The sequence below is a fragment of the Grammomys surdaster genome, unplaced genomic scaffold, assembly GCF_004785775.1.
Source record: "Grammomys surdaster isolate TR1022 unplaced genomic scaffold, NIH_TR_1.0 167, whole genome shotgun sequence".
Lineage (NCBI taxonomy): Eukaryota > Metazoa > Chordata > Mammalia > Rodentia > Muridae > Grammomys > Grammomys surdaster.
In genome coordinates this window covers 4683395-4710617 of record NW_021604615.1, presented here as the reverse complement: position 1 = coordinate 4710617, position 27223 = coordinate 4683395, and the positions used below count along the sequence as shown (strand labels likewise).

Below are 27223 nucleotides of genomic sequence, written 5' to 3'. Positions count from 1 at the left end.
TTTTGCTCTAGAGTCAAAGTCAAGTTTTTTCAGCAGAATATTTTGGATAGAAGAGAAAACAAAAATGGAACAAACAAATAAAACCTTAAAACAAAATGTAAGGTTTTCTGGGGCTGCAAAGTCAACAAGCCCTCCTGGAATCATCAGGTCAAACTACACATATCCAGGGAGCAAAGAACAACCATTAAATAAAGAAAATGGCCTAAAACAAATGCAGGGCTTTTCTGCTGATGTGTAAGGAGAACCACAACAAGCAGTAAATGCCTGTTCAAATGCAAATCATAAATCTAAGCATGTATTAAAAAATAAAAAATTAAAAAGTACTCAGGAGGCAGAGGCAGAGGGATCTCTAAGCATTTGAGGGCAGCCTGGTCTACATAGTGAATTCCAGGCCATCCAAGGCTACAGAGTAGGACTCCCATTCCTCCATCCACTTCTTAAAAAAAAACTAATAATAAAGCTTTTTATTTAGTATATATTCATTGTACAAAGTGATGACTGTCATAAAGTCATTTTTCTTCAATATACTATGTACTCTGACCACATTCACTCTCTCCCCTCTCCTATAAGGCTATCTCCTCTTCCCAATTAATCTCCCTTCTACTTATGTACATATTTGTGTGTGTGTGTGCCTGACAATTAAGTGAAGTGATGCTGATGCAATCTTAGAATCTATAACCCTGTAGGAATCCACAAAGTAACACTGTTAGTCATGTTTGCACTGTTGGCCTTAACACAATGCAGTCAGATAGATGCTCGGAGGGCACTGGTAGAGTTAGTTGATGTCATACTAACTGAAGGTAATAAAGGCAAGATGAAAGAACTTCCTGTTGGAATTACTTTCTGACTGTTTCTTTAAGCTCAGTAGGACACTGCCACAACCCTAATATCTGTGTCTTACCAAACAAATCTATTCAAACTCACCACGAAGCTGGTAGGAAAATATCATAATTTAATTTCAGCTGAACTAAAACTTGGCTCTATCCTACACATTGAAAAAAATATTTTGGCATGTATCATGAGAAATATGACCTTTAGAAGAAATATAACCCTTAGAAGGGAAAGTTTGTTTCAAGAAGTGCTCCTCAGAGACAAAAACAGGCTATCAAACTGGCTGCTAAGTACCAGCATCTGAGGTTGTATTCACCAAGTGAGCCAGTTCATCAATGACACTGGGTCAAGGAAGTCTCAGGCCTTTTGGATACATTTTTTTCTTTTAAGAAATTTAAAATTACCATTAAACCATTTCCAGTTTTTATTATAGAAGTCATTCAATAAGGATCTTATTTTGTATTATCTATAGCAGTGAAACAACAGATTTTCTGCACAGTGAACCAAACTCAGACAACTGTAGTGTTTCCCAGTAGTGTGGGTATCTAGGCATCCCATTCTAGAGATCCATAGTCTAATGAAAGAAGCAGCTATGGATAACAACTGTGAAATTCATTAATAGTGCTTAGTATGTCATGGGTTTAAAAATACTTTTCCCTCTCCCACAACAGAAATTATATAAAATGTTTAACAGCGTTCCCTTCTCAGGTAAGTTGGCAGTAGAACCCATCAAAGACTGAGCCACAAGAAGGTATCTTTAGAAATCATGACATAGTGATATACAAAACCATGAAGAATCTGAGAATGGGCACATTTTTAGACCTCAAGAATATTCACTCATAATAAACTGCATAATGTATCTAAAAGGAAAAGATTGGCTCAGTGAAGTAAGTAGTTTATAAAGTGAAATTCCTGAAGGATGAACACAGCTGCCCTCACTCAATATTGGTGTGAGGAAAGCCAACCGTCCTCACAATGATAGCTGAGGCTCTTAAATGTTACTCATATGGAAAGTTTGTCTCCCTATCTAAAAGCTATAACTTACACTATAACACTCATATACTTTTTAATCAAGAAAATTTGAAACATGTGATTTGAAACAGGAAGGAAACCACTAATGTGTGCTGTTGCTTTCTGTATCAGAATCAAAGCCCTTCTGTAAGCTGAAGCTGATTGGCTGTATAGTATTTCAACAAATCAATGTCCAATATACACAAAGTAACCATTATGTAATTGTGGATGGTTACAACTGGCTCACAAGAAAAGAATGTCACACACAGAGCTTTTCTCCTGCAACACAGTTTCCCAGTGTGCCCTGACAATCACTTTGGCAATCATGTCAAGGACAGAGAAAAGCCAGACTCGAAAAGATGCTGCAACAGATGAGCACCCACATAATTCCCTGTTTACAAGATTGAGGGGTTGGTCTCTATGCCTATAAACATTAGACAGCTCAGAAAAATCTTTTCTGCTTCCTGTTTCTTTTTAGTTCCCATAACCTTGGACCTTGAGTACATTTTTCCAAATCTATACAATTCTCAAACCCAACTGAACTATTCCTGTCCATGGTGGGACAAGTACAGAAGCAGTCTGTTCCTGCTTGGGAAGTAAAAGTCTATATTTGAATAATTACTGGTTCCCCAAATAACTAACTAGTCCTGTTATTGTTGTTTTTATTACCAAGGAGACAGACATCACACAATAGAATCATGGCACACTGTCAATTGTGGAGAACACACAGTTTCTGCAAGCTGAAATGGACAGCCGACAGATAATGAAGTCAGACCATACTTGTGCCCCTGATCTAATAATATATATTTTGAAGTGTTATCAAGACCAGACCATATTGGAATTTATAGGTATTTTGTAGTAAATAGAAGGAACTTGTTTATTCACTAAGTGGTTGTTTTATACATGATATATATCATATATAAAACTGAGCAGCCTGCAGGCTGTGCAGTGAGCTCCAGGTTCCCAGCTTTCTTTGTGAGCTGTCACACACACACACACATACACACACACACACACACACACACACATATGTGTGTGTGTGTGTGTGTGTGTATACACATATATATGTATACACATATATATGTTATATATATAACAAATCAGTATGTACACATATATATGTATATACTGAATTGCTAATTTATTATTTTAAACTTTATGCTAACTTTGTTTCATTCCTCCAAATGATCCTGGGCTTCCCTTGGCTCACCTCAAATGTGTTATCACCCCTGGGAATATTCACAGAGAAGTCTACTGCAGCATGTGATTCAGAGATCTGCATTTTCATGTTTATGGTACAGCTATTTATAACAGCTAAGCTATGGAATACTGCCCACTTTGCCCATCTAATGAACATTGAAAAAGTGGGATGTATATATGATAGAGTTTTATTCAGGCATAAAACGAATCATGTCATTTTCAGAAAATGGATGGATGGTAGATCACCAAATTAAGTGAACTATGACAGAATTCAGAAGATGAATATGTATATTTGCTCACTTGTGTAAAATCTACATTTATATATACAGTATGATATATGGAACACATATATATTATAACACACAGTCACAGAAACACACATAACACAAAAGTAAAGAGGGAGTTATTTGGAAAGAGGAAACAGCCCACATACTGTTGCGTGACAAAACTTTTCCAGGGAGATGCAACATAAACACCTACTCACCCCAGGCAAAGGACCCAAGACAGACCAAAGTATGGATACCATCAAAGTCCAACTTGGTGAACCATGAGTTGTTTTTATTGGGGTTACTTATAGAGCAGAAATGACTCAAAGACAGATGCATCACCAAAGCCTACCCCCAGCATGGGTGACAGCTCACAAAGCTGGGAACCTGGAGCTCACTGCACAGCCTGCAGGCTGCTCAAGAGATTGGAGACTGTCCTCTCCAGGTGCCTTAGTTGGTCTAAAACTCTTGCATGCAGCTCGGTTGGTTTCTGCTTCTTTCAGGCAGATGATCTGGTCTCAGAGTCTTCTCTGCTGCCTTTCTCCCCTGAGAATATTCTTTGCAGGTCAGCTTCTGTCTTAGTTAGGGTTTTCATTGCTCTAAAGAGACACCATGACCAAGGCAACTCTTATAAAGGACAATCTTTAATTGGGGCTGGTTCAGAGGTTCGGTCCATTATCATCATGGTGGGAAGCATGGAAGCATCCAGGCAGGGATGGCACTGGAGGAGCTGAGAAGTGTGAAGGCAAACAGGAGAAGACTGGCTTCCAGGCATCTAGGAGGAGGGCCTAAAAGGCCACTCCCACAGTGACACACTTCCTCTAATAAGGCCACACCTTTTAATAGTGCCATTCCCTGTGCCAAGCATATTCAAACCACCTCATTCCACTCCTTGGCTCCCATAGGCTTGTTCATGGGACCCACACCTAAACACAGCATAATGCAAAATACATTTAGTCCAGTGTCTGAAATCAACGTTTCTGGGCTCCTCCAAAGGGCTTGGGTCACTTCACCAGCTCTGCCCTCTGTAGCACTCTATGCTCTGGTTGACTCTACTCCACTGTTGCTGCTGTTCTTGGTGATCATCCCATGGTACTGGTGTCTCCAATAGGCTGGACTTGTCCACTGCAACTAGGCTTCACCAACAGCCTATCATGGGCTCTCTTCATGGTGCCAAGCCTCAACTTCTTTACATAATTCCTTCAGTCCCCAGCCATCAACTACAACTGAACCTGCACCTTCACCAACGGCCTTCCGTGGCCTCTCGGAGTGCCAAGTCTCAGCTGTTCTCCATGACCCCTTCATTCCTTCAACACCAGTACCACCTGGTAATTATTTTTGTTTTGTTTTGTTTTTCGAGACAGGGTTTCTCTGTGCAGCCCTGGCTGTCCTGGAATTCACTCTGTAGACCAAGCTGGCCTCGAACTCAGAAAGCCGCCTTCCTCTGCCTCCCAAGTGCTGGGATTAAAGGCGTGTGCCACCACTGCCCGGCTCACCTGGTGATTCTTAAACATTACCAAGTTCAGCTGCAGCATTAGTTACAACCTTGGCTATCTCTGGAACACAGCTTCTTTGCATGCTCAGAAAACACGTTCGTGAAGATCTCACCTCAGTGATGCTGGTCTCTTCTTAATCACTGCTAATTTCTTAGCTCTAGCTAACCAGCATCAGTTGTCCCAGTAGTCCCTTCTATTCTTGACACTAAAGCCAAAGCCACATAGCTAAAGCTGCTGATTTTGGCTGCTTAATGGAGCTGGAACATGGTTCCTTGTTTTATTACATTATCACCAGCTTTCTGCTTTCCAACCCCTTCCCTGCCTAAGCTTGGCTGTCCTTGAACTTTCTCCGTAAACTGACCTTGAACTTAAGAGATCTGCATGCCTCTGTCTCCTGAGTTCTGAGATTAAAGGCATGTACCAGGCTGGCTTTGAACTCAGGGATCTGCTTGCTTCTGTCTCCTGGGATTAAAGGTGTGTACTACCTTGCCTGGGCCTAAGCTTTTCATGGCCACTATTCCTCAAGATCTAGATCAAAAGCCTGTGTCTTCCAACTTGCAGATCTGTTATCACAGTTGTGTTCTTCATTTCTGGATTATAGTTCATTCCGGATTAAAAGCCCAGATGAAAACAATCACCAAGTCCCTTGGTCAACTGCAAAAGCATAATAAACGTAGAAGGGTGGGATCTCTCCTCAAGAACACAGTCCCTTAATCTATTTATCTCCTCGAACACGGCTTCAGCTCCATTCTACTTCCTGGTGCCCCTTTAATACTTGAACCACACATTTTTTATTTTTCTTTTCTCAACTTGTTCCTTTTCATCCAAACGATCTTTATAAGAGTAAACTTTAGTAACCACACAACAGAATTTATACCAGACTGTTTAGAGACTTCCTTTGTCAAAGCAATTAATCTAAATTTCTTTGCCTTAGTCTAAGGTGGACATTTCAGACAAGGGTAAAAAGCAGACACATTCTTCATCAAAATATCACAAGAACAGTCACTAGGCCACATACTGAAATTCTTCTCCATTAAAATGACTTGAGCCAGGTCTGCACAGTTCAAATAACCCCCAGCATTAATGTCTTCCGTATTCCTACTAGGATGGACCCTAAAGCCTCACTTAAAGCATCCTGCTACTTCCCGAAGTCCCCAGTTCCACATTCCTCCAAACAAAAGCATGGTCAGGCCTATCACAGCAATACCCCAAGCCCTGGTGCCAACTTCTGACTTAGTTACAGTTTACATTGCTGTGAACAGACACCATGACCAGGGCAACTCTTACAAAGGACAACATTTAATTGGGGCTGGCTTACTGGTTCTGAGGTTCAGTCCGTTATCATCATGTTGAGAATGGCGGCATCCAGGCAGGCATGGTGCAGGAGGAGCTGAGAGGTCTACATCTTGTTCTGAAGGCAAACAGGAGAAGACTGTCTTCTTAGACAGCTAGAAGGAGAGTCTAAAAGCCCACCTCCGCAGTGACACACTTCCTCCAACAAGGCTACACCTAGTAACAAAGCCATACCTCCTAATAGTGCCATTTCCTATGCCAAGCATATGCAAACCAGGATTTGGTCTGAGAAGGGCTTCCAGCTTTTATTGAGTACTCTAGCAGGGAAGAGCCTACTGAATCTGGTCAGTTTCTGGGACTTCCTGCGGCTATTTTGAATGTTTACCTTCCTGTTTAGGTAGCTTCCTGCAGGGTGGAATATTCCAATCTTAGAGGAAACTCTTACATGATGTATAAAAAGGATAGTAAAGGACAGCGGTGGTAGGTATGTATAGGATCAAAGTGTATGATATACTGTATGAAACTATTACAATGAAACCTCTACTTTGTCTAGGTAATAAACACCAACTCTTAATTTCAAATAAAAGCCATGTTTTTGCCTAATGAAAAACTTTATTGCAGGGTAAAAGACACCATACCCAGGTCCACAGGCAGCAGAATCAGCCATGTTGGCTCCCCTCTCTTTCTTTCTCATTTACTTCAGAGTGACTACACAATGCCATCCAATGGCTGTCTGCCCAGTTGGATAGAATCTAGCTCTTTAGAGATAGGTGTGTACTTTAAAGGACACCACCACTCAGATGAACTTGCACCTGCCCAGAGGAGCTCACCTGTAAAAACAACAACTAAACAGAAAGACAGATGTTACCAACTCTCCTGCGTTGTTGATGGTGGTGTGCCAAATGCTTCGACAGAGGGTCATGCAGAGGAGGCTTACAATTACGTGGAACAGGCCATTGTTTAAAGGAAATCCAGGTAGGAACTCAAGCAGCTGTTATATCATATCCACAGTAAAGAGGAGAGAGAGAGAGAGAGAGAGAGAGAGAGAGACAGACAGACTTCCTCCCTTGCTAGCTTGTGGTCGGCCATGTCAGAGCCTCCCACCCATGGAATGGTGACCCTCAGAATAGTCTGAGTCTTCTACATAAATTAACAGCCAAGGCACTCTCCCAGAGATATGACCACAGGCTAATCTGATTTAGACAATTCCTCAAAAGATTTTCTTCTCAGGTGATTCTCGGGCATGCTGATTTGACTTAAAATTTACCTACATGTTGGCCATCTGGAATTATCAGTATGAACAGTGTATTGCTTGAAACTATAAAATCATTTTGAAAAATAAATGATCACATCTGAAAAGTACAAAAGCTAAAATCATGGAGAAATATTGACATTTCAAGGAGAGCTGGAAAGATGTCCCCCAGTATTCTGCATAGTTCTGATACTCAGAAAGCTGATTTGTCTACTTTTTTCAACATACTGTTTTCCAGTATTATATCAACTTATGTGTATCATTCATTTGTTTTCTCTGTGTGTCTCTGATGATTCCAGAGAACAGACTCACTGCTACATTTGGCTACACTGTCTCTCTTGGCTTCCTGGCTCCGTATTTCCCAAAACTTCTAGCTCAACCAGAACAGACAGGGTTCAGATATTTGGTTATCAGATCAGTATTTCCAATTTTAAAGACATTTTTGGAAATTGAACAGATGCCAGCTCTTGCAAAACACACACACACACACACACACAGAGAGAGAGAGAGAGAGAGAGAGAGAGAGAGAGAGAGAGAGAGAGAGCAGGGTTCAGGGGAGCCTTACCACTGAAAAAGAGAAGAAAAAAAATGAGCGTAGACTGGGTCAAAGATCACCTAGCAGCAGCCAGCTGTTCTAGGAAAGGACCCACCCAAGCCCGATGGGAGGCTCAAGTTCACCTAAATGGCACAGATCTACACTGCATTCCTCACAGACATGGTGCAGCCTACAGGTCAAGCTATGCCGGAAAGGCTAAGGCAATGTTTCCAATTTGGAAGACATCACAACTTTCCCACTCTTGGACTGGATTATGGAGATCAAGAAAGGCCACTCAAAAATAGTATTGGCATTTCTCTTGATCCAAGAAAAGCCTCGTGTTACAATAATATTAGGTATTAAGTTTGTGTGTTATCTTCTAATTTCTAAATTTTACCATTGTGAAATGCCCGGATGGAACCCAAACTCCCAAGTTGCAGCTGGTGTTGAGGCCCTAGATGAGCATTAGCCTGGATTTCCTCTTGGGGCATGGTGCCAGATAGTTAAGGGAGGTTGGGCAGAGGTATTCCCAAAGGCTCTGAACTATCTTTGCAACCCTGTATAGTTCAAAACCGATTCCAAACTGTGAAGTCTGTGTGGATAAATAGATAAAAACAAGGGAGAGTGACCCAAGTTGTTCAATAATTATTTGGAGATAAAATACAGATAATTCTCGTACGGTTGTGAATCTTAAACGATTCTAGTCCTTGTGCTCTTGTGATCTTTGGACCCCTCTGCCCTCCTTTCTGTCTCATAACTGTCCCTGTTTCCATCTCTGCTTTGCCACTGCTACTGTTGCAGGAGCTTTGATAGATGTTATCCACAGAATGATTGATACAATGTTTTTTTTTTTAAAGAGTTTTGTCTTTCTAGAATCGAAAACAGATATTTATTTCTACTTTCCCTGCTGACTAACAAGTGAGGAGATGCTGAAGCTTGATCCTGGGGTCCCGAGCATGCGAGGCAGAAGCTGGACCACTGAGCTGGCTCCTTTGGTCCCGTGCATGGGAGGCAGAAGCTGGACCACTGAGCTGGCTCCTCTTCTCTCGTTTTATTTCGATTTGAGGCAGGAGTCACTAAGCTGCCTCAGGTAAGGACTGAATTCATCATGGAATCCTCCTTCCTTGGCTTCAGAGTAGCTGGGATGACCGGCTAATTTTGTTTGCCAGTAAGCTGTTTGAAAGAAGTCACCTTCTTAGGCTCTAACGATGTTCTTATTTGGATTGTGAAATGAATCCTTTGGTGAAGGCTCAAAGCACAGGCCAGTGCTATGGCAGTTTTAAGGAAACTAGATTATGTAATATTTTCAGATTATGTTGTTTTAGTTTTCTTTATTATTATTATTAAGAATCTTTCCAAACACAATTAAAGGATTAAGAGTGAATTGTTGGTTATGATAAGCTATTTGGCAATTCTTTAATCCCGGATTTCCCCCACATTTCTGTTTATTATACTGTAATAAAATGACCTTATAAAATGCACTAAGCTTAATAAAATATAATTCAAATTCAAAATAACTAGAAAAAAAAGTATGCCAAAATACTAAGTTTTGAAATTAAGTAAAAGTACTAATTGTACCTGGAAGACTCGAGGATCGGCAGGGGTTTGTCTTTCCCTTCTACTGTTGTCAAATGAGATAGGATGGAGATACTCACAGCTCAGAAACATATATAAACAGCTTCCAAATAAGAGCCTTAGTGGACACTTTGAAAGTAAAAGGAACACCCTAAGGTTATTTTAAGTCCAAGAAAATAATCAGAACATCCAGGTGAATACCAAAAATTTACAAAAAAAGTGAATAAATTTTTCTCAATTAAAAAATAAGACTCTGGGCTGGAGAGATGGCTCAGTGGTTAAGAGCATTGAGTGCCCTTCTAGAGGGCTTGAATTCAACTCCCAGCAACCACATGGCAGTTCACATGGAACTGTCTGCAACTCCAGTTCCAGGGAAGCTGACACCCTCAAACACCAATGTACATACAAGAAAAATAAATTTTAAAAAAGACTCTATTAAACCACAATAGAAAATCCTTGTGCTTCATGTAACTTTTGTGTGTTAATAGATAGTCACAATGGTCACTGATAATAAAATAAAATTTCCTGATTCAAAAGGATAGTATATAAAATAAGAGTCAATATTTTAATTGTCCAAGAACAGGAGACATTTCCTTTCCTTGAGACTCATACCTGAAACTTTCCCATCTTGGGTTTGTGAGTATTAGGGAAATATATGTGAAGAAAAAACAAAATATGTATATCATACATTGGCAGTACACTATTCTTCAAATTTTACAAATTATTAATTAATTTCCCTCACCCAGTTGTATCAGTCTGAAATATTTGGATACATAAATCACAAATCTATAAAATATGCAAATAGAACATTTTTAAAATATATTTATTGCAGGATATTTAACCTTAATATTCCTCCCTCTGTCTCTCTGTCTCTCTTTGTCTCTGTCTCTCTGTCTCTGTCTCTCTTTCAATCTCCCTTCTTTTTTTTCCTATATTATACTGTTGGCCCAGAACTTTCCATATAAATCTGGCTGAGTCTTGAACTCACAAAGTTCTGCCTGCCTCTACCTCCCACATGCTGGAATTAAAGTCATACATCATAATTCTCTGCACTTCTTTACTCTTAAAGCTCTTAAAATGAGTCTATGTCCTCTTTAGAATGGCGAGGTTGTGGTTTCCTTTTGAAACCAGTCTTTAGAAGCCTGGAAGTGTAGCAGACATGACTTAAGACCTCTCTGGCATCCCACCTAAGTATTGATGTCCCCTAAAACGTAAAAGTACTTAGTTTATCCGAAGCAGTTGGGTAGAGAGATAAGCCTGCGATAAAATTATCTCACATAAATTCAGTCGTGTACAAAGAACTCAACGCCACAAGCTCACCAGCACAAGAGTTATTGAGGACATACTTTTGTTTGAGACAACAGCCTGAAGGGGAATGCAGAAAGGAGGAAGTCATACCAGTGTGAGAGGCTTTACCACAGCAAAAGACACAGGAATTAATGGGTTAGGAGCAAAGGAACACTTAGTCAGAACAAAAGACAAGAAAAGGGAATTGTAGCTTGCTAGTTAGGGAGCCAGAGGCAAATGTACTTGATAAACCAGAGGAAACAGGAATCTCTTTAATAAACACGCAACAGCTCTATATAGGTTCAAAGAAAACACAAGATGCAGTACAAGTATTTACATTGATGTCAAATTGCAAAAAAAAAATTGTCAAAACTTAAAAAATATAAAATTGAAAATAAAATAAAAACACGTGAAAAATATTTATAATTAGTGACTGGGGCTCACACTCAAACTTAAGAAGCTATCCAAAGCAGTAAAAGTTTCAAAATGAAGGTATAAGGATGAAATGCTAATGAGCATATAGAAACCTGTCACCCCAAAGAGTTCATGATAAGAAACTTGAATAATAAACTATGATTCTATTGAATACATAATTCCTCAGAAACAAGAGATACACAGAAAATTGTGTATCCTGTATCAGTCACAGTAATAATAAAATCATTATTTAAAAGACAAGTAGTAAATTAGACTAAGAGAATTACTAAGAAATCAGTGAGATACTTATTGCAAAATAAGAAACAGAATATAGCAGGGTGTACAGCTTGTACTGTTATATGAACTGTGATTATGCACTATTATTATATACACCATGATATATAGGATGTTACTACATGCTCTGTAATTATGTGCTATTATTGCATCCATTGTGGTATATGTACTGTTATTGCATATGCACTGGGGCATATGTGCTATTATTGTATACTTTGCACCATATATGCTGTAATTATTTCAGCAAAAAAAGGTAGAAGGGAGCTCACATTACATACAGTAAATTTCAAATTTGTGCAAGATTTTTGATACTGCAGTGCATGTAATATTTCCATATTCTTTTGGCATGTAGCTTAGCAATTCAAGAATTTCTGTTGTTTATATGATTTTTAAGTTATTTTTAATTCAGGCTATCAGGTAAAATATGTTTTATAAGAATAAAAAAGCAGACAACAGCAGGAATGTGTTAAATTGTATCGTTAACAAACAAGTATTGCTGCTTTTTTCCCTTTATGAAGCAAGAAGAAAAGTTCATGTTAGTAACTCCCAACTCTGTAGAACGCTAGAGAATGAATAGAAATCACTGAAGCCACAACAGAATGATTACATAGGAATTAAGTTGCATATGGAAAGGGTGCATTACAGTCTTTGCCATTTCTGTGTGTTTTGCACCTGCCCCCACCGTGTGTGTGTGTGCGTGCGTAGGTTTAAAAAAGAAAATTAGTAAACCCTCATAATGCACGGTTTGTCCACATCTGAATTTGGCTGGAACATGGGAACTCTGCAAACGCTAGGGAACCTAGGGAACAGCTTCTTGACTGAGATGCAGGTGGTCACGTGATTCTGCGGTGACCGGAAGCGCTCTGCTGCTAAGTCCTTGAGCACACCATCAGTGTGAGGGATACGTGCGTGCACCCTAGTCCTCTTGTCACCTCCCACAGACATTCTCCTATCCACACGCCCTGCTCAGTGTAGGACAAGGCACGCCACACATCCTATTTCATTTGCTACAAAGCCACACACAGTGCTTTGCTCACCGCGGCAGGGCGGCTACAGGTGTGCACAGCACTGCACAGCTCCTAACTTCTGTGCCCCAGCCATACCTGTTTCCTCCGGTCCCTGGAAAGCGCGTCTGTTCCTGTGTCCGCGGCTGGAGTTGTGGGTTTGATGAGCTGCCGGGGTCAGGAGCTAGGAATAGAGACAACCAGTTTGTTACTGGATAGCAGGGGAGTGGCATACCTAAGGCTTCTGCACAGGCAGAGGAAGGGTGAACTCACTTTAACTCCCGCAGTCAACCCTGGAGCCCCCGGGGCGGCGGGTGTTGCTGAACCTCGGTAGCTCTGCAGCTCCAGGCGCAGGCTCATCAGGTCTGCTTGCAGGGCAGCCAACTGGTACAAGGACATCGCTGTGAAACTGCTGGACAACAGGGCCAGCAGGAGGGTAGCAGCCAGCAGCCTTCCATCCCTGCAGATCCCAACCCAGGCACCCTCCTTCTGCGGAGTGATGGGAACATATCCCACTTTCATATCTTCTCCTTTCTCAGGGCAAACACAGAGGCGCGGTGGTGGCAGGGTCTTTGCAGACTCATCCATTGCAGGAGGAGCACTTTGAAGGTCTAGGCCTTTGGAGTAAGTGACCACAGGGATGGGTCATTTCCTGTCATCTGTGTCTCAGAAGGCTTCCCTCAGAGCATGGCAGGGCTGGGCTCCCCCAGGAGCACTCTCCTGACTTTCTCTCTTCTGCATCTTTTGCTACCCTGAAGTAGGTTCTCTGGCTCTGGCCTTCCATGGATTGCTCAATCTGCCTTCCGCATTTCACTTTCAGTTTTTGTAAGATTTTTTCATTCTATCTCAATACAGTCCTGTTTGTGGGAGATGAGAGGCCTCTGACACGGCGGCAACTGGGGGCAGCTTGGGGTTCAGACTGGCTCACTCCAGACAAGTTTATCGAAGGTGCTTTCCCTTCAGTATGCTCTTAAGAACTGTCTACTTGAAGCCTCATGGCTTCTAAGGAAGGGGAAAAGGGGACACTGAAGGCCTAGTGGTGTAATAAAGGATAATTAATGTGCAAGTCAGATAAGCTCAGTGCTTGAGCCTGAACTGCATTTGGCTGCAGGACAAGGAAGCTAACAGCTCCCCAGTGGAAGATGAAACAGGAGCACCATAAAGCCGAGTGGGTGAACTCCACCCGAACTTCTCTGCCGTTGTCTTACTCAGGCAACAAAGAGAACATACTAGAGATCTATTTAAGGCCACACTGGGGGCTCTTTAAATGTGGGGTGGATTACAGGGAAGCATGGCTTCCTCTTTGCCTTTGAGACTCAGTGTCAGAGAGCCATTGGGCTCAGATCATCTCCCTGCCAATCTTCGCTCCCCTATCCTTGCTCCTGTGACCTGTGCCAGGAGCTGGTGCACAATCTCCACATTGATGGCATTCGTTTCATAGGTATGGACACAGCATGTCCTCAGTCTGTACCTGGGCTTGGAGACATGCAGGCACTGTTCCATTCATTTTAGTTTTTCCTGGTCTGGAAGGCTGACTGGGGCCTAGTACCTCAACATCCGTTTATCTTTCAGCACAGGCCGTTGAACACTTAGCCTAGTCGCCATTTGTCTAAACCTCAGGCTGCTGAGCAGTCTTTGCTTCCCGGCCCCCTCCTGTAAGTTTAGGAATAAAATCTCAGAAACAAGGATACACAGCGGCAAGGACTCCAGAGAGAAGCTTCCCAGTCACCCATCCTGCTCCTGCCCCTGGCCTTCCCTACATCAATTACAAAACCTCTGTGTGGATCAGTTTCCTCTTTTTCTTTTGCAAGTCAAGGTTTCTCTGCATATCCCTGGCTGTCCTGGAACTCTCTCTGTAAACCAGGCTGGCCTCGAACTCAGAGATCCAACCCACCTGCCTCTGCCTCCTGAGTGCTGGGATGACAGGAATGCACTGCCACCGCAGCACAGAGGAAGGATTCTTGCTCTCGTAATCAGTGCTGAAATCGGTATTTTTGTATGGGTGGCCCTGTAACATTTGCAGGGGGGTCTCCACCAAGAGTAAAGAGTCAAAAAAATTCTGTTCGATTGTCATTTCCTGTCTCATTCCCAAGTGATGCTATGAGTCTTCTTCACTGGGACTGAGACTTTTCCTCTCTTCAGTTCTGTGAGTTTTAAAGAGCTTTGTAAACCCTTTGCTGCAATCTTTACCCCCAAAATGAGCTGTTCTCTAATCTCCCAAGTGAAAGTAGGGTATGAAGGATGTGTGTGACTTTTCTTTAGGTCTGGCATCAAACAATATTTGCATTACCTTGCTCCAGTCCAGCATCACAAATAATGACCCCTGGTATAAATGGAGATTCCCTAAAGACCTCCACACCCAAAGAGACTAAGACATTAAGACTCACTCATGAGACTTAATGGTAGGACTAGAATTCCACCACCTGATAGGCTGAGACAGGGGAAGGATTGTGGGTTCAAGGTTAGCCTGGGCTCTAGATGCTTCAAAATTAAGCACATATTTCAGTCATGTGTTATTACCAAATTACATACGGAAATTAAATGACTTGAAGGAGTGCAAGACCGAGAGACGGCACCTTCCTCCTGTTCCTCTGTATAGTTATCCAGAGGGAATTATCTAGCCAGGATAAAGGATGTCTTTTGCCTTCTCTACTCTATAAGACAAAAAACTTCACAGCCAAGATTCTCAAGTTAAAGCCCAGACCAACCTGAGTTCAGGCCATTTTAGAATAAGTGTCCAAAGTTGGTTCAGGTCGTGGTGTCGCTGTGCATCAGTGGTTACTGGTTCTTCAGAAAAAGGTTTCCAGGAAACCTCCCTCTGGTTAGCAGGCACCACTGTTTGTACAACCTCCACAGGGTTCACACAAAATCAGCTCCTTTACATCTATGGCTTTTGGATTTCTTACGAGATGAACAAGACAAAAGTTATCTCTCCAAACTAAAGGTTTGCTTCCTGCAGAGGAAATGGCTTGACAATCAGAGCTTTACTAGATGCTGAGTGCACTCTTAATCCTTGGCTACCACACAGCACTGGTGTATTCCTTGTCCTTAGGCAGTTTGTGGGTGTTCGCCATATAAGGCACGTCTCTTGGAATATCACATAGATCTTGTTTTAATGCAGTAAGTTAGTCTGCATCTTGGTGCTGAGGATGTTTGTATTAGGTTTTTTTTTTTTTTTTTTTTTTGAGACCGGATTGCTGTTTCCTGTGGGTTTGTTGGTTGTTCGGGATGCTGGGATGTTGCTATTTCTCCTTCTCCTATTAGTAGTGTGTTGGCCACGATGGACCCCAGCTCTCCTTTGTTCCCACACGGCTCTTATGCATTTATTCTTTCCCGTGCTTCACTGAATGAGACTCCTCTCGTCCAGGCCCCCTCCTCTCTGCATAGTATTCAAACGGATCGTTTCTGTAGCACTGACCTCGCTGTCATGGACTGCACTGTCATAAAATGTTCCTATTTCTATCAATCCTGACTGGCAACACTCACTTTAAGGTCTTGAAATACAATATCCACTACTTTCCTGGCTGTTATTCTAATGTTCTTGCCTTCAGAGAGAACTGGTGTTTTTCCTTTACAGTTTTTAATATTGTTTCTTTGCAATGTATTTTTGATAACTTGACTGAAATACGGGACAGAAATGTTCTTCTCTGGTGACTTATATTTGGGGACTCTCGATTCCCCTTAAGGAGCCTATTTTCCTTCGGTTTGAGAAAATGCTCTAATTTCATTGACTAGCTTTCCTAGGCTTCTTGGAATCTTGGCTGTGCTCACTCCCATTTGGAGGTATTATTGTCTCAGCTTTGGCTGCTATTTTGTAATGTCTTCTTTTGCTTGGTTGTATCTGTTATAATTCCTCCCATTATATTCTTATTTTATTAATTGACTCTTTGCTTCTAACATTGCTAACTGCTTTTTTTTCCCAGCCTTGATTTTCATGATTTTGGCTATTTTACCCATTTGTTCACTGTATCGATAAACATGAATAAACTTGTAGAATGACTATACATTATAAATGGAGTCTTATTAGATTAAACTATACAAGTGACTATCTGTGTGCTAGACAGGCTGAGAACCAGCTACCTGCTTAGCCCAGGATGCCTCACAACTCCCGATCTGTGACTGAAACTCTGGAAGATTCCACTGTGTCAAGTCCATGATGAAAGGGTGAAGATGTTGGGTCCTGAGAGAAGTGAAGGGCAGCAGTGGCAGCAACAAGAGGAGATGCACTCATCAGCAAGACGCAAAGGGAGGCAAGCAATACTGTCTCCCCTCCCCCAGGAGGAGCTATTGATCTGTGGTTCACTACTCAGGTTTCACTTACTCCCGAGGAGGGCCTCAGTTCCCCCTTCCTGAGGATGCCCTAACACCCATCCAGATGTGTCTCTTTGGCAAGGCATCTGTCTTTATGTTTATTCTCTCTACTTGACTCATTTATTTTGTCCTTTATTATGGATCTTCATCAGTGTTTCTCGGTCACCCTTTTTCTTATTTGTTGACAGGAACACATAGGCTATTAAACTGCCATAAACTGCTTGGTAAAATTCAATTCTGTCTGATAGCTTTCTTATTATTGATGTTTTGTATAAAAAAAATAAGAAAATTTAGTCTGGATTTTCATTTTGACTAAGATGTTATTTCAAGGTATTTTGTGGGGGGGGCGGTTGTTTGAATTTTTAGGAGTGTTTGTGACCTTTCTCATTAATTTATAGCCCACTGTATTTCATGAAGGTAATTCCTCATACTGCTTCCCTTGTGAGGTTTAGACTTTAGATATTTGAAGACAAGACATATCATTGATAATTTTGTTATTCTAATCTAAAATATCTCATTTAATTAATTAATTAATTAGGGTTTATATGATCAGTCAGACTAAACAATAAGAAAGTTTCCTATAAGTAATTATTTTTAAGCATAGCTATCATGTTTTTCTGTGGTTTTTCCTTGTGGTTATTGAGGGCATCTTATGTGTGTTATATTATTATTAATTACTGGTTATATATGACTACATATAATATTCCATATATATTACATATATTGAATGCAAAGCTATTTAAAATTGAGGCTAAAATAACTTATGCCTGTCCTAACAATAATTATTTCCCAAATGTGTAAATATAAAAATTTAAATGGTGGTTACAACTTTAAAGAGTTGATTTAAAGAGCTGACTGGCTTACTGGTTTTTTTGTTGTTGTTGTTTTGTTTTTTGAGGGATAATTTGTAAAATTTTGGTGGCACATCCTTAGCAATGTGAGAGTATGAACCTATAGCTCGTGTTAAACCCTGAATCTGAAATAAGTTTCTAAGACACCTTGAAGAAAAATATTTAATGGAAAACAAAATGATAGCGAAAAATGTGGTCAAAACGCACATGCTGGCTAATTCTTCATCACAGCAATCACACTATAGGATAAAAAAGACTTAAGAGAGGAAGGTTTACTTTGTCTCGGGACTTCAGAAGAATCAGCCCACCATTTCCAGTGGACAAAAAGGTGCATGGTCAGGCTGGGCACACAGGCAGGAAGCCTAGCCTCTCAGCCAGCTTCTACATTTCTCTTTGTACTCTGTCCCTGTATCCCTGCCCCAGGGATAGTTTTGCTATACACAAGATATGTCTTATCCCTCAGTCAATGTCTGCAGATACCTTCACAGACACAGCCTGGACATATCACATCAATCTCCTATAAAATTCTACTTGACAATAAAGGTTAGGCATCACAAATACTAGTCTGAAAGAATTAGGAAATAAGCCAACATGACCAAGTAATGAATTTGTAACAAAGACAGCCAGCGTCAATGACTGATGAATTACCCTTCAGCTATGAATTGATGCGGTCATTGCTCTGAATTGCATATGTTTTGTCCTGGTGTTCATGGCTAGTTTTGACATGAGTGACATTTTACAACTTAGGGATGGAGAGATGGCTCAGTGGTAAAGAGAACTGACTGCTCTTGTAGAGGACCTGGGTTCAACTCCCAGCGACCATATGGCAGCTTACACTGTCTGTAACTCTAGTTTCAGGGTATCTGGCACCCTCACACAGACATACATGCAGGGAAAATATCAATGCACATAAAATAATAAAATAAAATAAAAAAATAAAATAATTAAAGAGAAACAATCAGCTTGGTCCCCCATAGAGTGGTGGAAAAAAGAGACCGAGGTAGTAAGAATTGTAAGCCATAAGCAGGAGCCAACAGAGATGCAGAACTGGTCAAAGGGCTGAGAATGAGGGATGAGTGCACAACATGAAATGAGATTTCTGTCTCAACACCCCTACCACATCCAAACACTGCACACACCAAGGCTCTGGGAACATTCTGAAAGTAAAAAAGCAGTAAGAGTCAGCGGATAGGGAATGCTGGGAAATGCCACTGATAGTCACACTCATGAACTCTCAGTACCCGTGACTGTCTTCTCAAGACCTGCAGAAGTTCGAGCCAGCCAAAACTCTGGTGTTGACTTGGTAGGTGACCCCCAGGTCCTACGCCTTACTAGGGAGCTATTGGTTGTCTCTGGTGGATGAAGACTCATTCTTTTGTGGGGATGTGGCCAAGGATAGGATTCTCATGCTCTGCTTCATAGGCATGTTTTGTGTACCTATGAGTATTACTAATTAGACTTAGTGTCTTATAATATCATAGCTGAGATGAGGACTAGCTGAGAGGACAGGAAATTGCAGGGGAAATTAGAGGTAGATATAATCACATTTCGCTGTGCATGAGTGTCAAATTCTCAAGAAGTAGAAAAGGTTTTTTAAAAAGAAAAATAAAAGGAAGTATGGGTCATTAAGAAGCTTTCTTTTGGTAGCAAAGTTTTGTTTGGGGGGAGGGTAGACTGGATTGGTTACACCAAAGTACATTGTATAGGGTGATACCTCCCCACTGTACTCTCACCTGATTACAACTATGAATCTACTTTCTACCATCTGATCCTCATCAGAATCTAATCCTTTCAGTGACATTCCTGCATTTCTCAAACTGAGCGGCAAAATAGGCTTTATTCCTTCACAAATTATACAACTATATAGCCTTGGACATGCTGTTATACGAAAGGCTTGAAAAGCTATCATTATAGACTGGGATCTGAATGTGTCTCACCAAAGCTTGCTTTGGAAAACCACTCCCCAGTGTAAAATTGGCAGCTGATAGACTGATGGTGACACCCCATTCTGACAGTGAGAAAAGAAATAGTGAACAGAACAGAGCCCAGAGTCACACGGACACAATAGGACTGCCACAGAGTGGAGAGGAATGAGCAGAAACATATAGAGAGATAATGACTGGAAACTCACTAGTGCATGATACTGGGGCCTACATGGGCCAGGAGAATTCCACACTCATGAATGGATCAATGCTGATTATAAATGGAATCTACTTTCTAGCATCTGATCCTCATCAGAATCCAATCCTTTCAATGACATTCCTGAATTTCTCAAACCGAGAGGCAAAATAGGCTTTATTCCTTCACAAATTATACAACTATATAGCCTTGGACATGCTGTTATACGAAAGGCATGAAAAGCTATCATTATAGACTGGGATCTGAATGTGTCTCACCACAAGAGGCTGTGAATTTCCATTCTTATTTTATTTCATATACCTTTGCTTTCTGCTGTAGGATGATGCCTCCAGAAAGACTCCTGCTAGGTAAAGCATCTTCACACTGGAGTCCGAGCCTTTAGAACTGCAAGTCAAATGAGTGTCCTTTCCTTGAAGACGATCAAGCCTCTGGCATTGCGTAGTATCAAAACATCAAGTATTAGGACAGGTATCCGTTGGTTAGCTCAGAAAAACTGGGTTCTAGTGGAGCTGAGTAACTAGGCTCTATGGCTCTATATGTCTGTACATTGTAGTACTAACCTCACCAGTTCACATCCGTTGCGCTGTTTCACTTCCATGGATGTCATCACTCCAATGCAGGTTAGCTCACACCCATTCTGTTTCTGATTGTCTAATACTTTGTGTAAGCATGTTATCCCCAATCACGTGCATATGTTCTCTTCAGTAGCCTTTCATATGATTTAAGGGAAGAGAAATATGGCCAGTGCATTTTACCAGTGTTCTAATTGCATAATTTTTTAAACAGAATTTTAAAGGAGATGTATTTATCTAATGTATGTGAGTGCTCTGTTTGCTTGTACACCCGAGTGCCAGAAGAGGGCACCAGATCCCATTACAGATAGTCGTGAGCCACCTTGAGATTGCTGGGAATTGAATGCAGGACCTCTAGAAGAGCAGCCATTGCTCTTATAACACAGAGCCATCTCTCCAGCCCCCTAACTGCATAATTATTAATACTGAGTTTGTGCACGCATCACTCTGATCTGGATTACTGTACACTACTTCCTTCCAGTGCAAAGACCACCCTGCACTTCCCGAGAGGTGGGTCCAACGGCAGTAGACTCAGCTCTCGTTGTTAGGAACAATCTACTCCTCTTTCATATCTGAGCTTGCCCAATTATAAAGGTTCAGGAGGTCAATTGTTGCTAGCACTTTAGCCTGCACTCCTCTCACCTTCTGTCCTCTGTGTTTCCCAATGACCAGCGTGCCCTTGGTCCCAATGGCTTTTCCTTGACTTGTTGGTGTCTCTTGAGAGTGTCTTAGCTTTTTCTTTCAAGGTTTCTCCTAAATATTTCTATGTACTGGTCACCATATGCTCAAATCTTTTTTTGGGTTCTTTGACCTTTAATGTGGATATTGATAGTTTTCATCAGAATTTTGATGTTCTCAGCCATTGCTTCGTTGCTTTTCTGCCCTCACCTCCCACCCCCATTGTGTTCAGATGGAAACAGCTCTCAATCTCTATTCACTGTCTTCCTTTTCTTTTTGTGTGCTTCAGGCTGCATTTGTCTCTACCGACCTATCTTCAAGGTTGCTCTAGTCGCCCTCTGCCAGACTGAAACGCTGTTAAAATGTGCAGTCAATACTTCAGTTACTTTTTTGAACTCTAGAATTCCTCTGACTCATTAAAAAAATCCTATTGTTTTTGTAATTTTCCATTTGATGAGAAAAAGATGGGGTTTATTTTCAATGGTAAACTATCGATTGTGATAGCCACCAGGCAGGTGCTTATTCTATTGTAGAGTCTGACTTCTGCATAAGAAGAGGCTTGCTAAGCAACAGTCAAAGCAGATATAAGATATTCTAGCTTCAGCAGCATAAATACTGACTTTTTTTTCTTAAAAACTTATGTGCTCATGCCTTCTGAACAACAAAATAGTTACAAATTTAGTAAAATATGTACTCATAAAATCATTCTAAAACTTTATAGCCCATGACTTAGACAGCTGTGATTATTTTCAGTTGTCAGTTTAATATTAATAGGCCCACCTCATGGCGTATTGCAAGGGAATTTTCAGAGGCGTATAACTGAGGTGTGGGGGACACACCTTGAAAGTAGGCAGCACCATCCCTAGGGTCTGAAGTCCTAGATTAGAGAGGAAAAAAAAAAGGCTGAGGATCAGCAGTCATCTCTCTCTGCCTCCTCACTGTACCTGCAATGTGATTAGTTGCCTCATGCCCCTGCTGTAGTACCTTCCCACTATGATGAACTGTACTTTCATATCACAAACCAAAAGGAAATCCTCCCAAGTCAGTAGTCAGGTGCTGTGCCATAGCAAAAGAAAAGCAACTAGAACCGCAAGGGAAGTGTCGGTGGGTTATTGCCTCACTTTAGAGCTTTGCTGTACGTAGACCCATACATGTCATCCATGCACATCCATGGCACCTACAACAGTAGCATCTGTAATGTTTGGCCTCTATCTCCAAACTAGATACAACATGTTTGATAACCCTGATGTTGCAGATGGTCTTAGTGTCATTTGAAGACTTAAGTCATGGTCTGGTCACTAGTTCCCTTCTCCATCTCTACATTACCCTCCGGTGTTTGCCAAGTCTCTACTTTCTTTGGATTCAGGGGTCATTCACAGTCCAGTGTAATCTTCTCAAGTCATAATTTTTAGTCATTTCTGCCATGACTGTTCTCACAAGTCAGATACAGATTGCCAGCGTTGAAAACTGCTAGATTTGGGGCCATTATCCACCCAACTGAAAAACCAAGGATCACTTGTCAATTTAATTGTATCATAGATCCTTTTTCTGTAAAAGACATTACTCAGATTAATAGAGAAGACTTGAAAGGGAGCTGAAAATTCACTGGCAATAATGCATTTTGTATTTCTTGATTTTAAAGGCTGAATTGAGAGTTTATGGAAGAATATTCAGTAAATATGCTCTGCTTGTGGGTGGCAGATCACTAAGTTGACAGCTTAGATGTGACTTAGGATAAGTTACTTTTACTGGCTTTCGTGGTTTGCGGTATCTCTCACAAAGGGTCCTCTGTAGAAGGCTTGTTGGTCCTGTTGAAAGGTGATGGATCATGAGGGTGCCAACCTTGTCAATGGGTAGGTCACTGAATTCAGAGATGAACTGGTCACCAGGAGGCAAGGTCTAGCCGAGGAGTATGCTTTTAGGATCTTTCTTGTCCCAGGCCACTTCAAAGCTGTTTCTAGTGCTGGGAGGTGAGCAACCATGGACTGAGACTTTCAAACCATGGGCCAAAGTAAACTATCACTCCTTAGCTTTCCAACACTATGTCAAAGAGATGAAAACACATAGTATTTTCCCCTTTTCTATAAGTTTATGAAAGTCCAAAAATATGAGAGAGCATAGTACAAAATTGTGTAAGAGAATAAGAAAGGGGACAGGACCTACGGACTCCCCACACAGCCTGACGATTTGAGGCTCAGGCAGGAAGGAAAAAATCCATGAAGTCCCACGGGACAGCTCTGCCTCACATCCTAACATCTCACTTCCTTGCTCTGGTTTGTTTCTGCTTCTCAGTAGAACATACTTTGCCAACATCAGCTTCTTAATGAACCTGGTAAGATTGGTTCTCAGAAGTACATGCTAGGTTTCTGGCCTTGCTTTTCAGTCTTAGTCACATGGTAGAAGGCAGTGAGTTACCCAGTGACCTATTAAGTTTGAAGATATAAGCAAGGATAATTATTTTAGAAAGGGAAATAAATTACGCTATCACAGCAGGAACTTTATTTACTCCTCTTAGAAGACAAAACATGTGAGTGTATGTGCAATTTACACAAGCAAATTTGCATAGAAAGTCTGAATCTGAGACTTCTTTGAAAGTATGGAGCGCAGAAGCCAGTAACCATCTTGTATTCTAGTCAAATTGTTACGTGAATTCAGCTCTAGTGATTCTTATTCCTGACCATGTTTATTTGAATGACTCTGCTTTAATGAGCATAACTACTGTTTACACTGGGCTATGAACTTTATGATCATCTTTGCTATTATACCTATATTAGCTCTGACCTGTACACTGTGGTATTCATGAGCTTTGGAACAAGATGTTGACTCAAAGACCACTGAGTTTAAGAACTTTGTCCCTGGTAAATGTGCTGGGAGATGCAGACATTCACATCTGTGACTGATCCAAGCAGAGGGGCACTTCCTATATGAGGGTTTGTTCAAAGACCATCTACCGAGGGTGCTGCTGGGCTCGAAGACAGCTAGCCCTCCTTTCTAAGCTTCCAGAAGGCAGAGGGCTAGCCAGCTCTTTTTCATTGCACATCAAACCCAGCTGTTGTCTCTTCCTTGTCCTTATTACTCCCTAAAGTCTTTCTAATACCTCCTACTGAAAACAGGTCTCAGTACACACCCGGGAAAGCACAAAGTGCAAAGTTTAGGTCCTGACTCTCAAGATTACAAACTCTTGTCCCCACTCTTGCTAGCCCAGTCTGTCTCTTGGTCTTATGCATTTTTATAATGCCATGCCCAAGCTTACCTCAGGAAAAACCCATCTGGTGACATTTACATGTGTTTTAAAATTAATGGTGATAAAGTTAAGAGAACTACAGGTACAGTGAAAAACATCCAGGTAATGGTTACCACTATACAAATCACCTTCCTCCCGTGGCCCCATTTCTGATCAATGTTGTCTACTAGGCTTACTGACATCTGGTGTCCCTTTCCAGCCCACCAGCTCTTTTCCCTCTACACCCTTCCTTCAGTGTGCCCTCCTTTCTGGTTTTGTCTCTAGCCTTACTGACATCTGCCTACCAGTGTCCATCTCACAAGCTCTGCCTTTTTCTTGGCATATTCTGCTTTTGTCTTTTCCACATCTGTAAGACGGATCGATCAGGATTCCCTGAAAATTTAATCACAAGTGATTTCCAACATTTCCATGTAAAATGTGTGTGCATTTAGCTTCCAGACTTGTTAGCTGTTACTCTAGCTTTCAACCTCTATGAAATGGAATTTTATACTAATTGTCTGAGCTTTCTTCCTTGCGGTGTTGGGGGTTGGCTTAGTAGCAGGTGAGGACAAAGTGTCCAGGACCTACTAGGTGCCATAAATAGAAAGCAGTTGTCAGGTCAGGAGGGAATAGCTGTTACAGGAGGAAAAGGAAAAGAAGAGTGTGTAACAGAGACCTGAGTATAACCAACATTAGGTTGAATGTGACAGATATTCAAAGAAAGAAAAACTAGGCTCTGGCTTTTCACAAAACTGAGTCAGGGTCTCAGAGGCACTTACAGACATAAGCACCAGGTTTGAGGTTTGAAGCAGTTTTATGAAGATGCCAACAGACAGGAAAGGTGGCCTTCAATCTGAGATTCAGCCACTGAACACTCACAGTAGAAGGTGGAGGGGTAGCCTTCAAGGTTAGGATTGAGTTGGTAGACTGTTCAGTTATAAGAATGGCAAAACAGTGGCTGAAGACATGGCTAAATGATTAAGGACACTTGTTACTTATCCAGAAAACCCAGATTTGATTACCAGCACCGACTTGGCAGCTCACAAACACCTATAACTCTAGTTCCAAGGGATTGGATGCACTTTTTCTTCAGAGAGCAGTATACATATGGTCCACAGACAGACATACCTGCAGGTAATACATCCATACATGTGAAATATAGATCTTTTTAAAAATGACAGAATGGAAATATTGATCATAAGGTCTCAATAAATGTCAGGTATAATTTCAGCTCCAGTATAGCAGAATTGTGGAGAGGAGGAAGCAGCAAGTTAGTTCTCAGTCAGGAAGCATTTTAGAACTTCTCAGCCACTTCTCCAGCCTCAGTCATTATAAGGGAATTAGGAAAGCATGAGGTTTGAGTGTGCTGGGCCTCTACAAGAAGCCACACATGTAACTTAAATAAATATGGTTTGTCACATACTAACTTCTAAATTCCAGTTCTTGGCAATTCCTTGGAATGATCTAGTGAGTCCATTTCGGATTCAAATTTCAGCAATGTTAATCTATCCCAACATGGATATTATTTTTTTACGGCATTTCATTGAGTAAATTAGTAAAGGTGTTCCAGACTGAGACTGAGTGATGGGGGATGTGGTGGAGGAAGAAAATCTGTGAGTAACTTGCTGCAGAAGCTTATGATGAAACTTGGTGACAGGAGCCTTGTTTCTAAGCATTCAAGCACCATCCTCTTCATCCCTACCCCTAGTAAACCAGCTCTATTAATTCCGTAACTTTCTAGAATGTTGCAGGAAGTTAGAGCTGAAGAGTTAATATGAAATGTTGAAAGCAGTGATCCAAAGTCTTCTACATTCTGAGTCCAGGCTGGGTATCTTTGACAGCACAGTACTGCCAGCTTCCATCACATTTTCTCACAGCAAGACAGTCTGTAGACGTGATTCATCCTGACGCATCCTTAGGATGCATTGAGGCATGCCCTGCACTTCCGATCATCCATCTTGGGTGGACACTACTCAAATACAAAAGGGTCTTTTTAGGGAAAGCAAGCTACAGACCCATAATGGCTGACTGTAAGAATACTTTAATCATCTGGAGTCATCAACTAAAGCAAAAACAGGAGGAAAACAACCATGAACATTTCTTAGAAAAGTACTTTATGAAGTCTTAAGACAAGGAGACAGTCCAACAGCATCCATGATGATGTCTGAAGAGATGTTTGGGGCTTAGAAACTCAACAGTTCATATGGAGAAAACGTTTTTGATATCAGCATAAACTAAATGCACGAAGGACTGTCAAACTCTTGGGAAAAGGAAATGCAAACACTTTCATCCATAAAATTAGAATAACGTTCACTACTTTCAGTGAAACTCATGGTTTTATTGAACCATCAGATAACAGTGTCCTACGATAGACTTTACATAGATAGAATTTTTAAAAAGACTGAATACAAACTATCTGACATTAATCAAGCTGTTCATGTATCAATTTATTGCATGTCAGTACAGAAAAATAGAAAGTATGCCTTAAATGTAAAAAAAAAAAAAAAAACCAAAAAACAAAACAAACAAAAACCAACCACAAAACCCCACAAATGTTTCCTTGCCATGGTTAGCGCATAGTTAAGAGGACATTAAAATTTGAGCTATAAAATTTTATCACTATTTCAAAGAAAATATGGCAATAACAAAATTATGGCTCAGATTATGAAACTGGACTAACTTACTTCATACTGAATGTTCCTATGTGGAAGTTGAATTTTAAGTACATCCTGTACTGACAGAAATTGTTACAAATGATGTTGCACACACACCTGCTATATATGTCTATATTGCACTTTTTGTCAAAAAGTGTGATTTATACAGTCCTATCTTTAATCTACCTTTTTAAAATACAAAATATAAATGGAGGTATCTCTGTGTCATTGGCAAATGTCGACTAGAATAAGATGACTACCTACCTGCCACACAGGGCGGCAGTGCTTCTGATGAGGGGGAGGTGCATATGCAGTGAGAATACAGTTTTGCATTTTC

General features: G+C 41.0%; 1 protein-coding gene across 3 annotated transcripts in view; it reads right to left on the bottom strand.

Annotated features, from left to right (window-relative positions):
• Tnfsf13b (TNF superfamily member 13b) overlaps positions 1-13260 on the bottom strand; it is a 35046-nt gene extending 21786 nt beyond the window's left edge. For 2 of the 3 annotated variants that reach the window (XM_028766331.1, XM_028766332.1), the window contains exons 1-2: positions 12732-13229; positions 12558-12642 (exon numbers count right to left, since the gene is read on the bottom strand). In XM_028766331.1, coding sequence (XP_028622164.1) covers positions 12558-12642; positions 12732-13046 — 400 coding nt within the window. In that variant the 5' untranslated portion in view covers positions 13047-13229. Of the gene's footprint in view, positions 1-6122; positions 6216-12557; positions 12643-12731 lie in introns of all 3 variants that reach the window. The other variant, XM_028766330.1, reaches the window with a different exon arrangement.
• Between the last annotated feature and the right edge of the window lie 13963 nt (positions 13261-27223).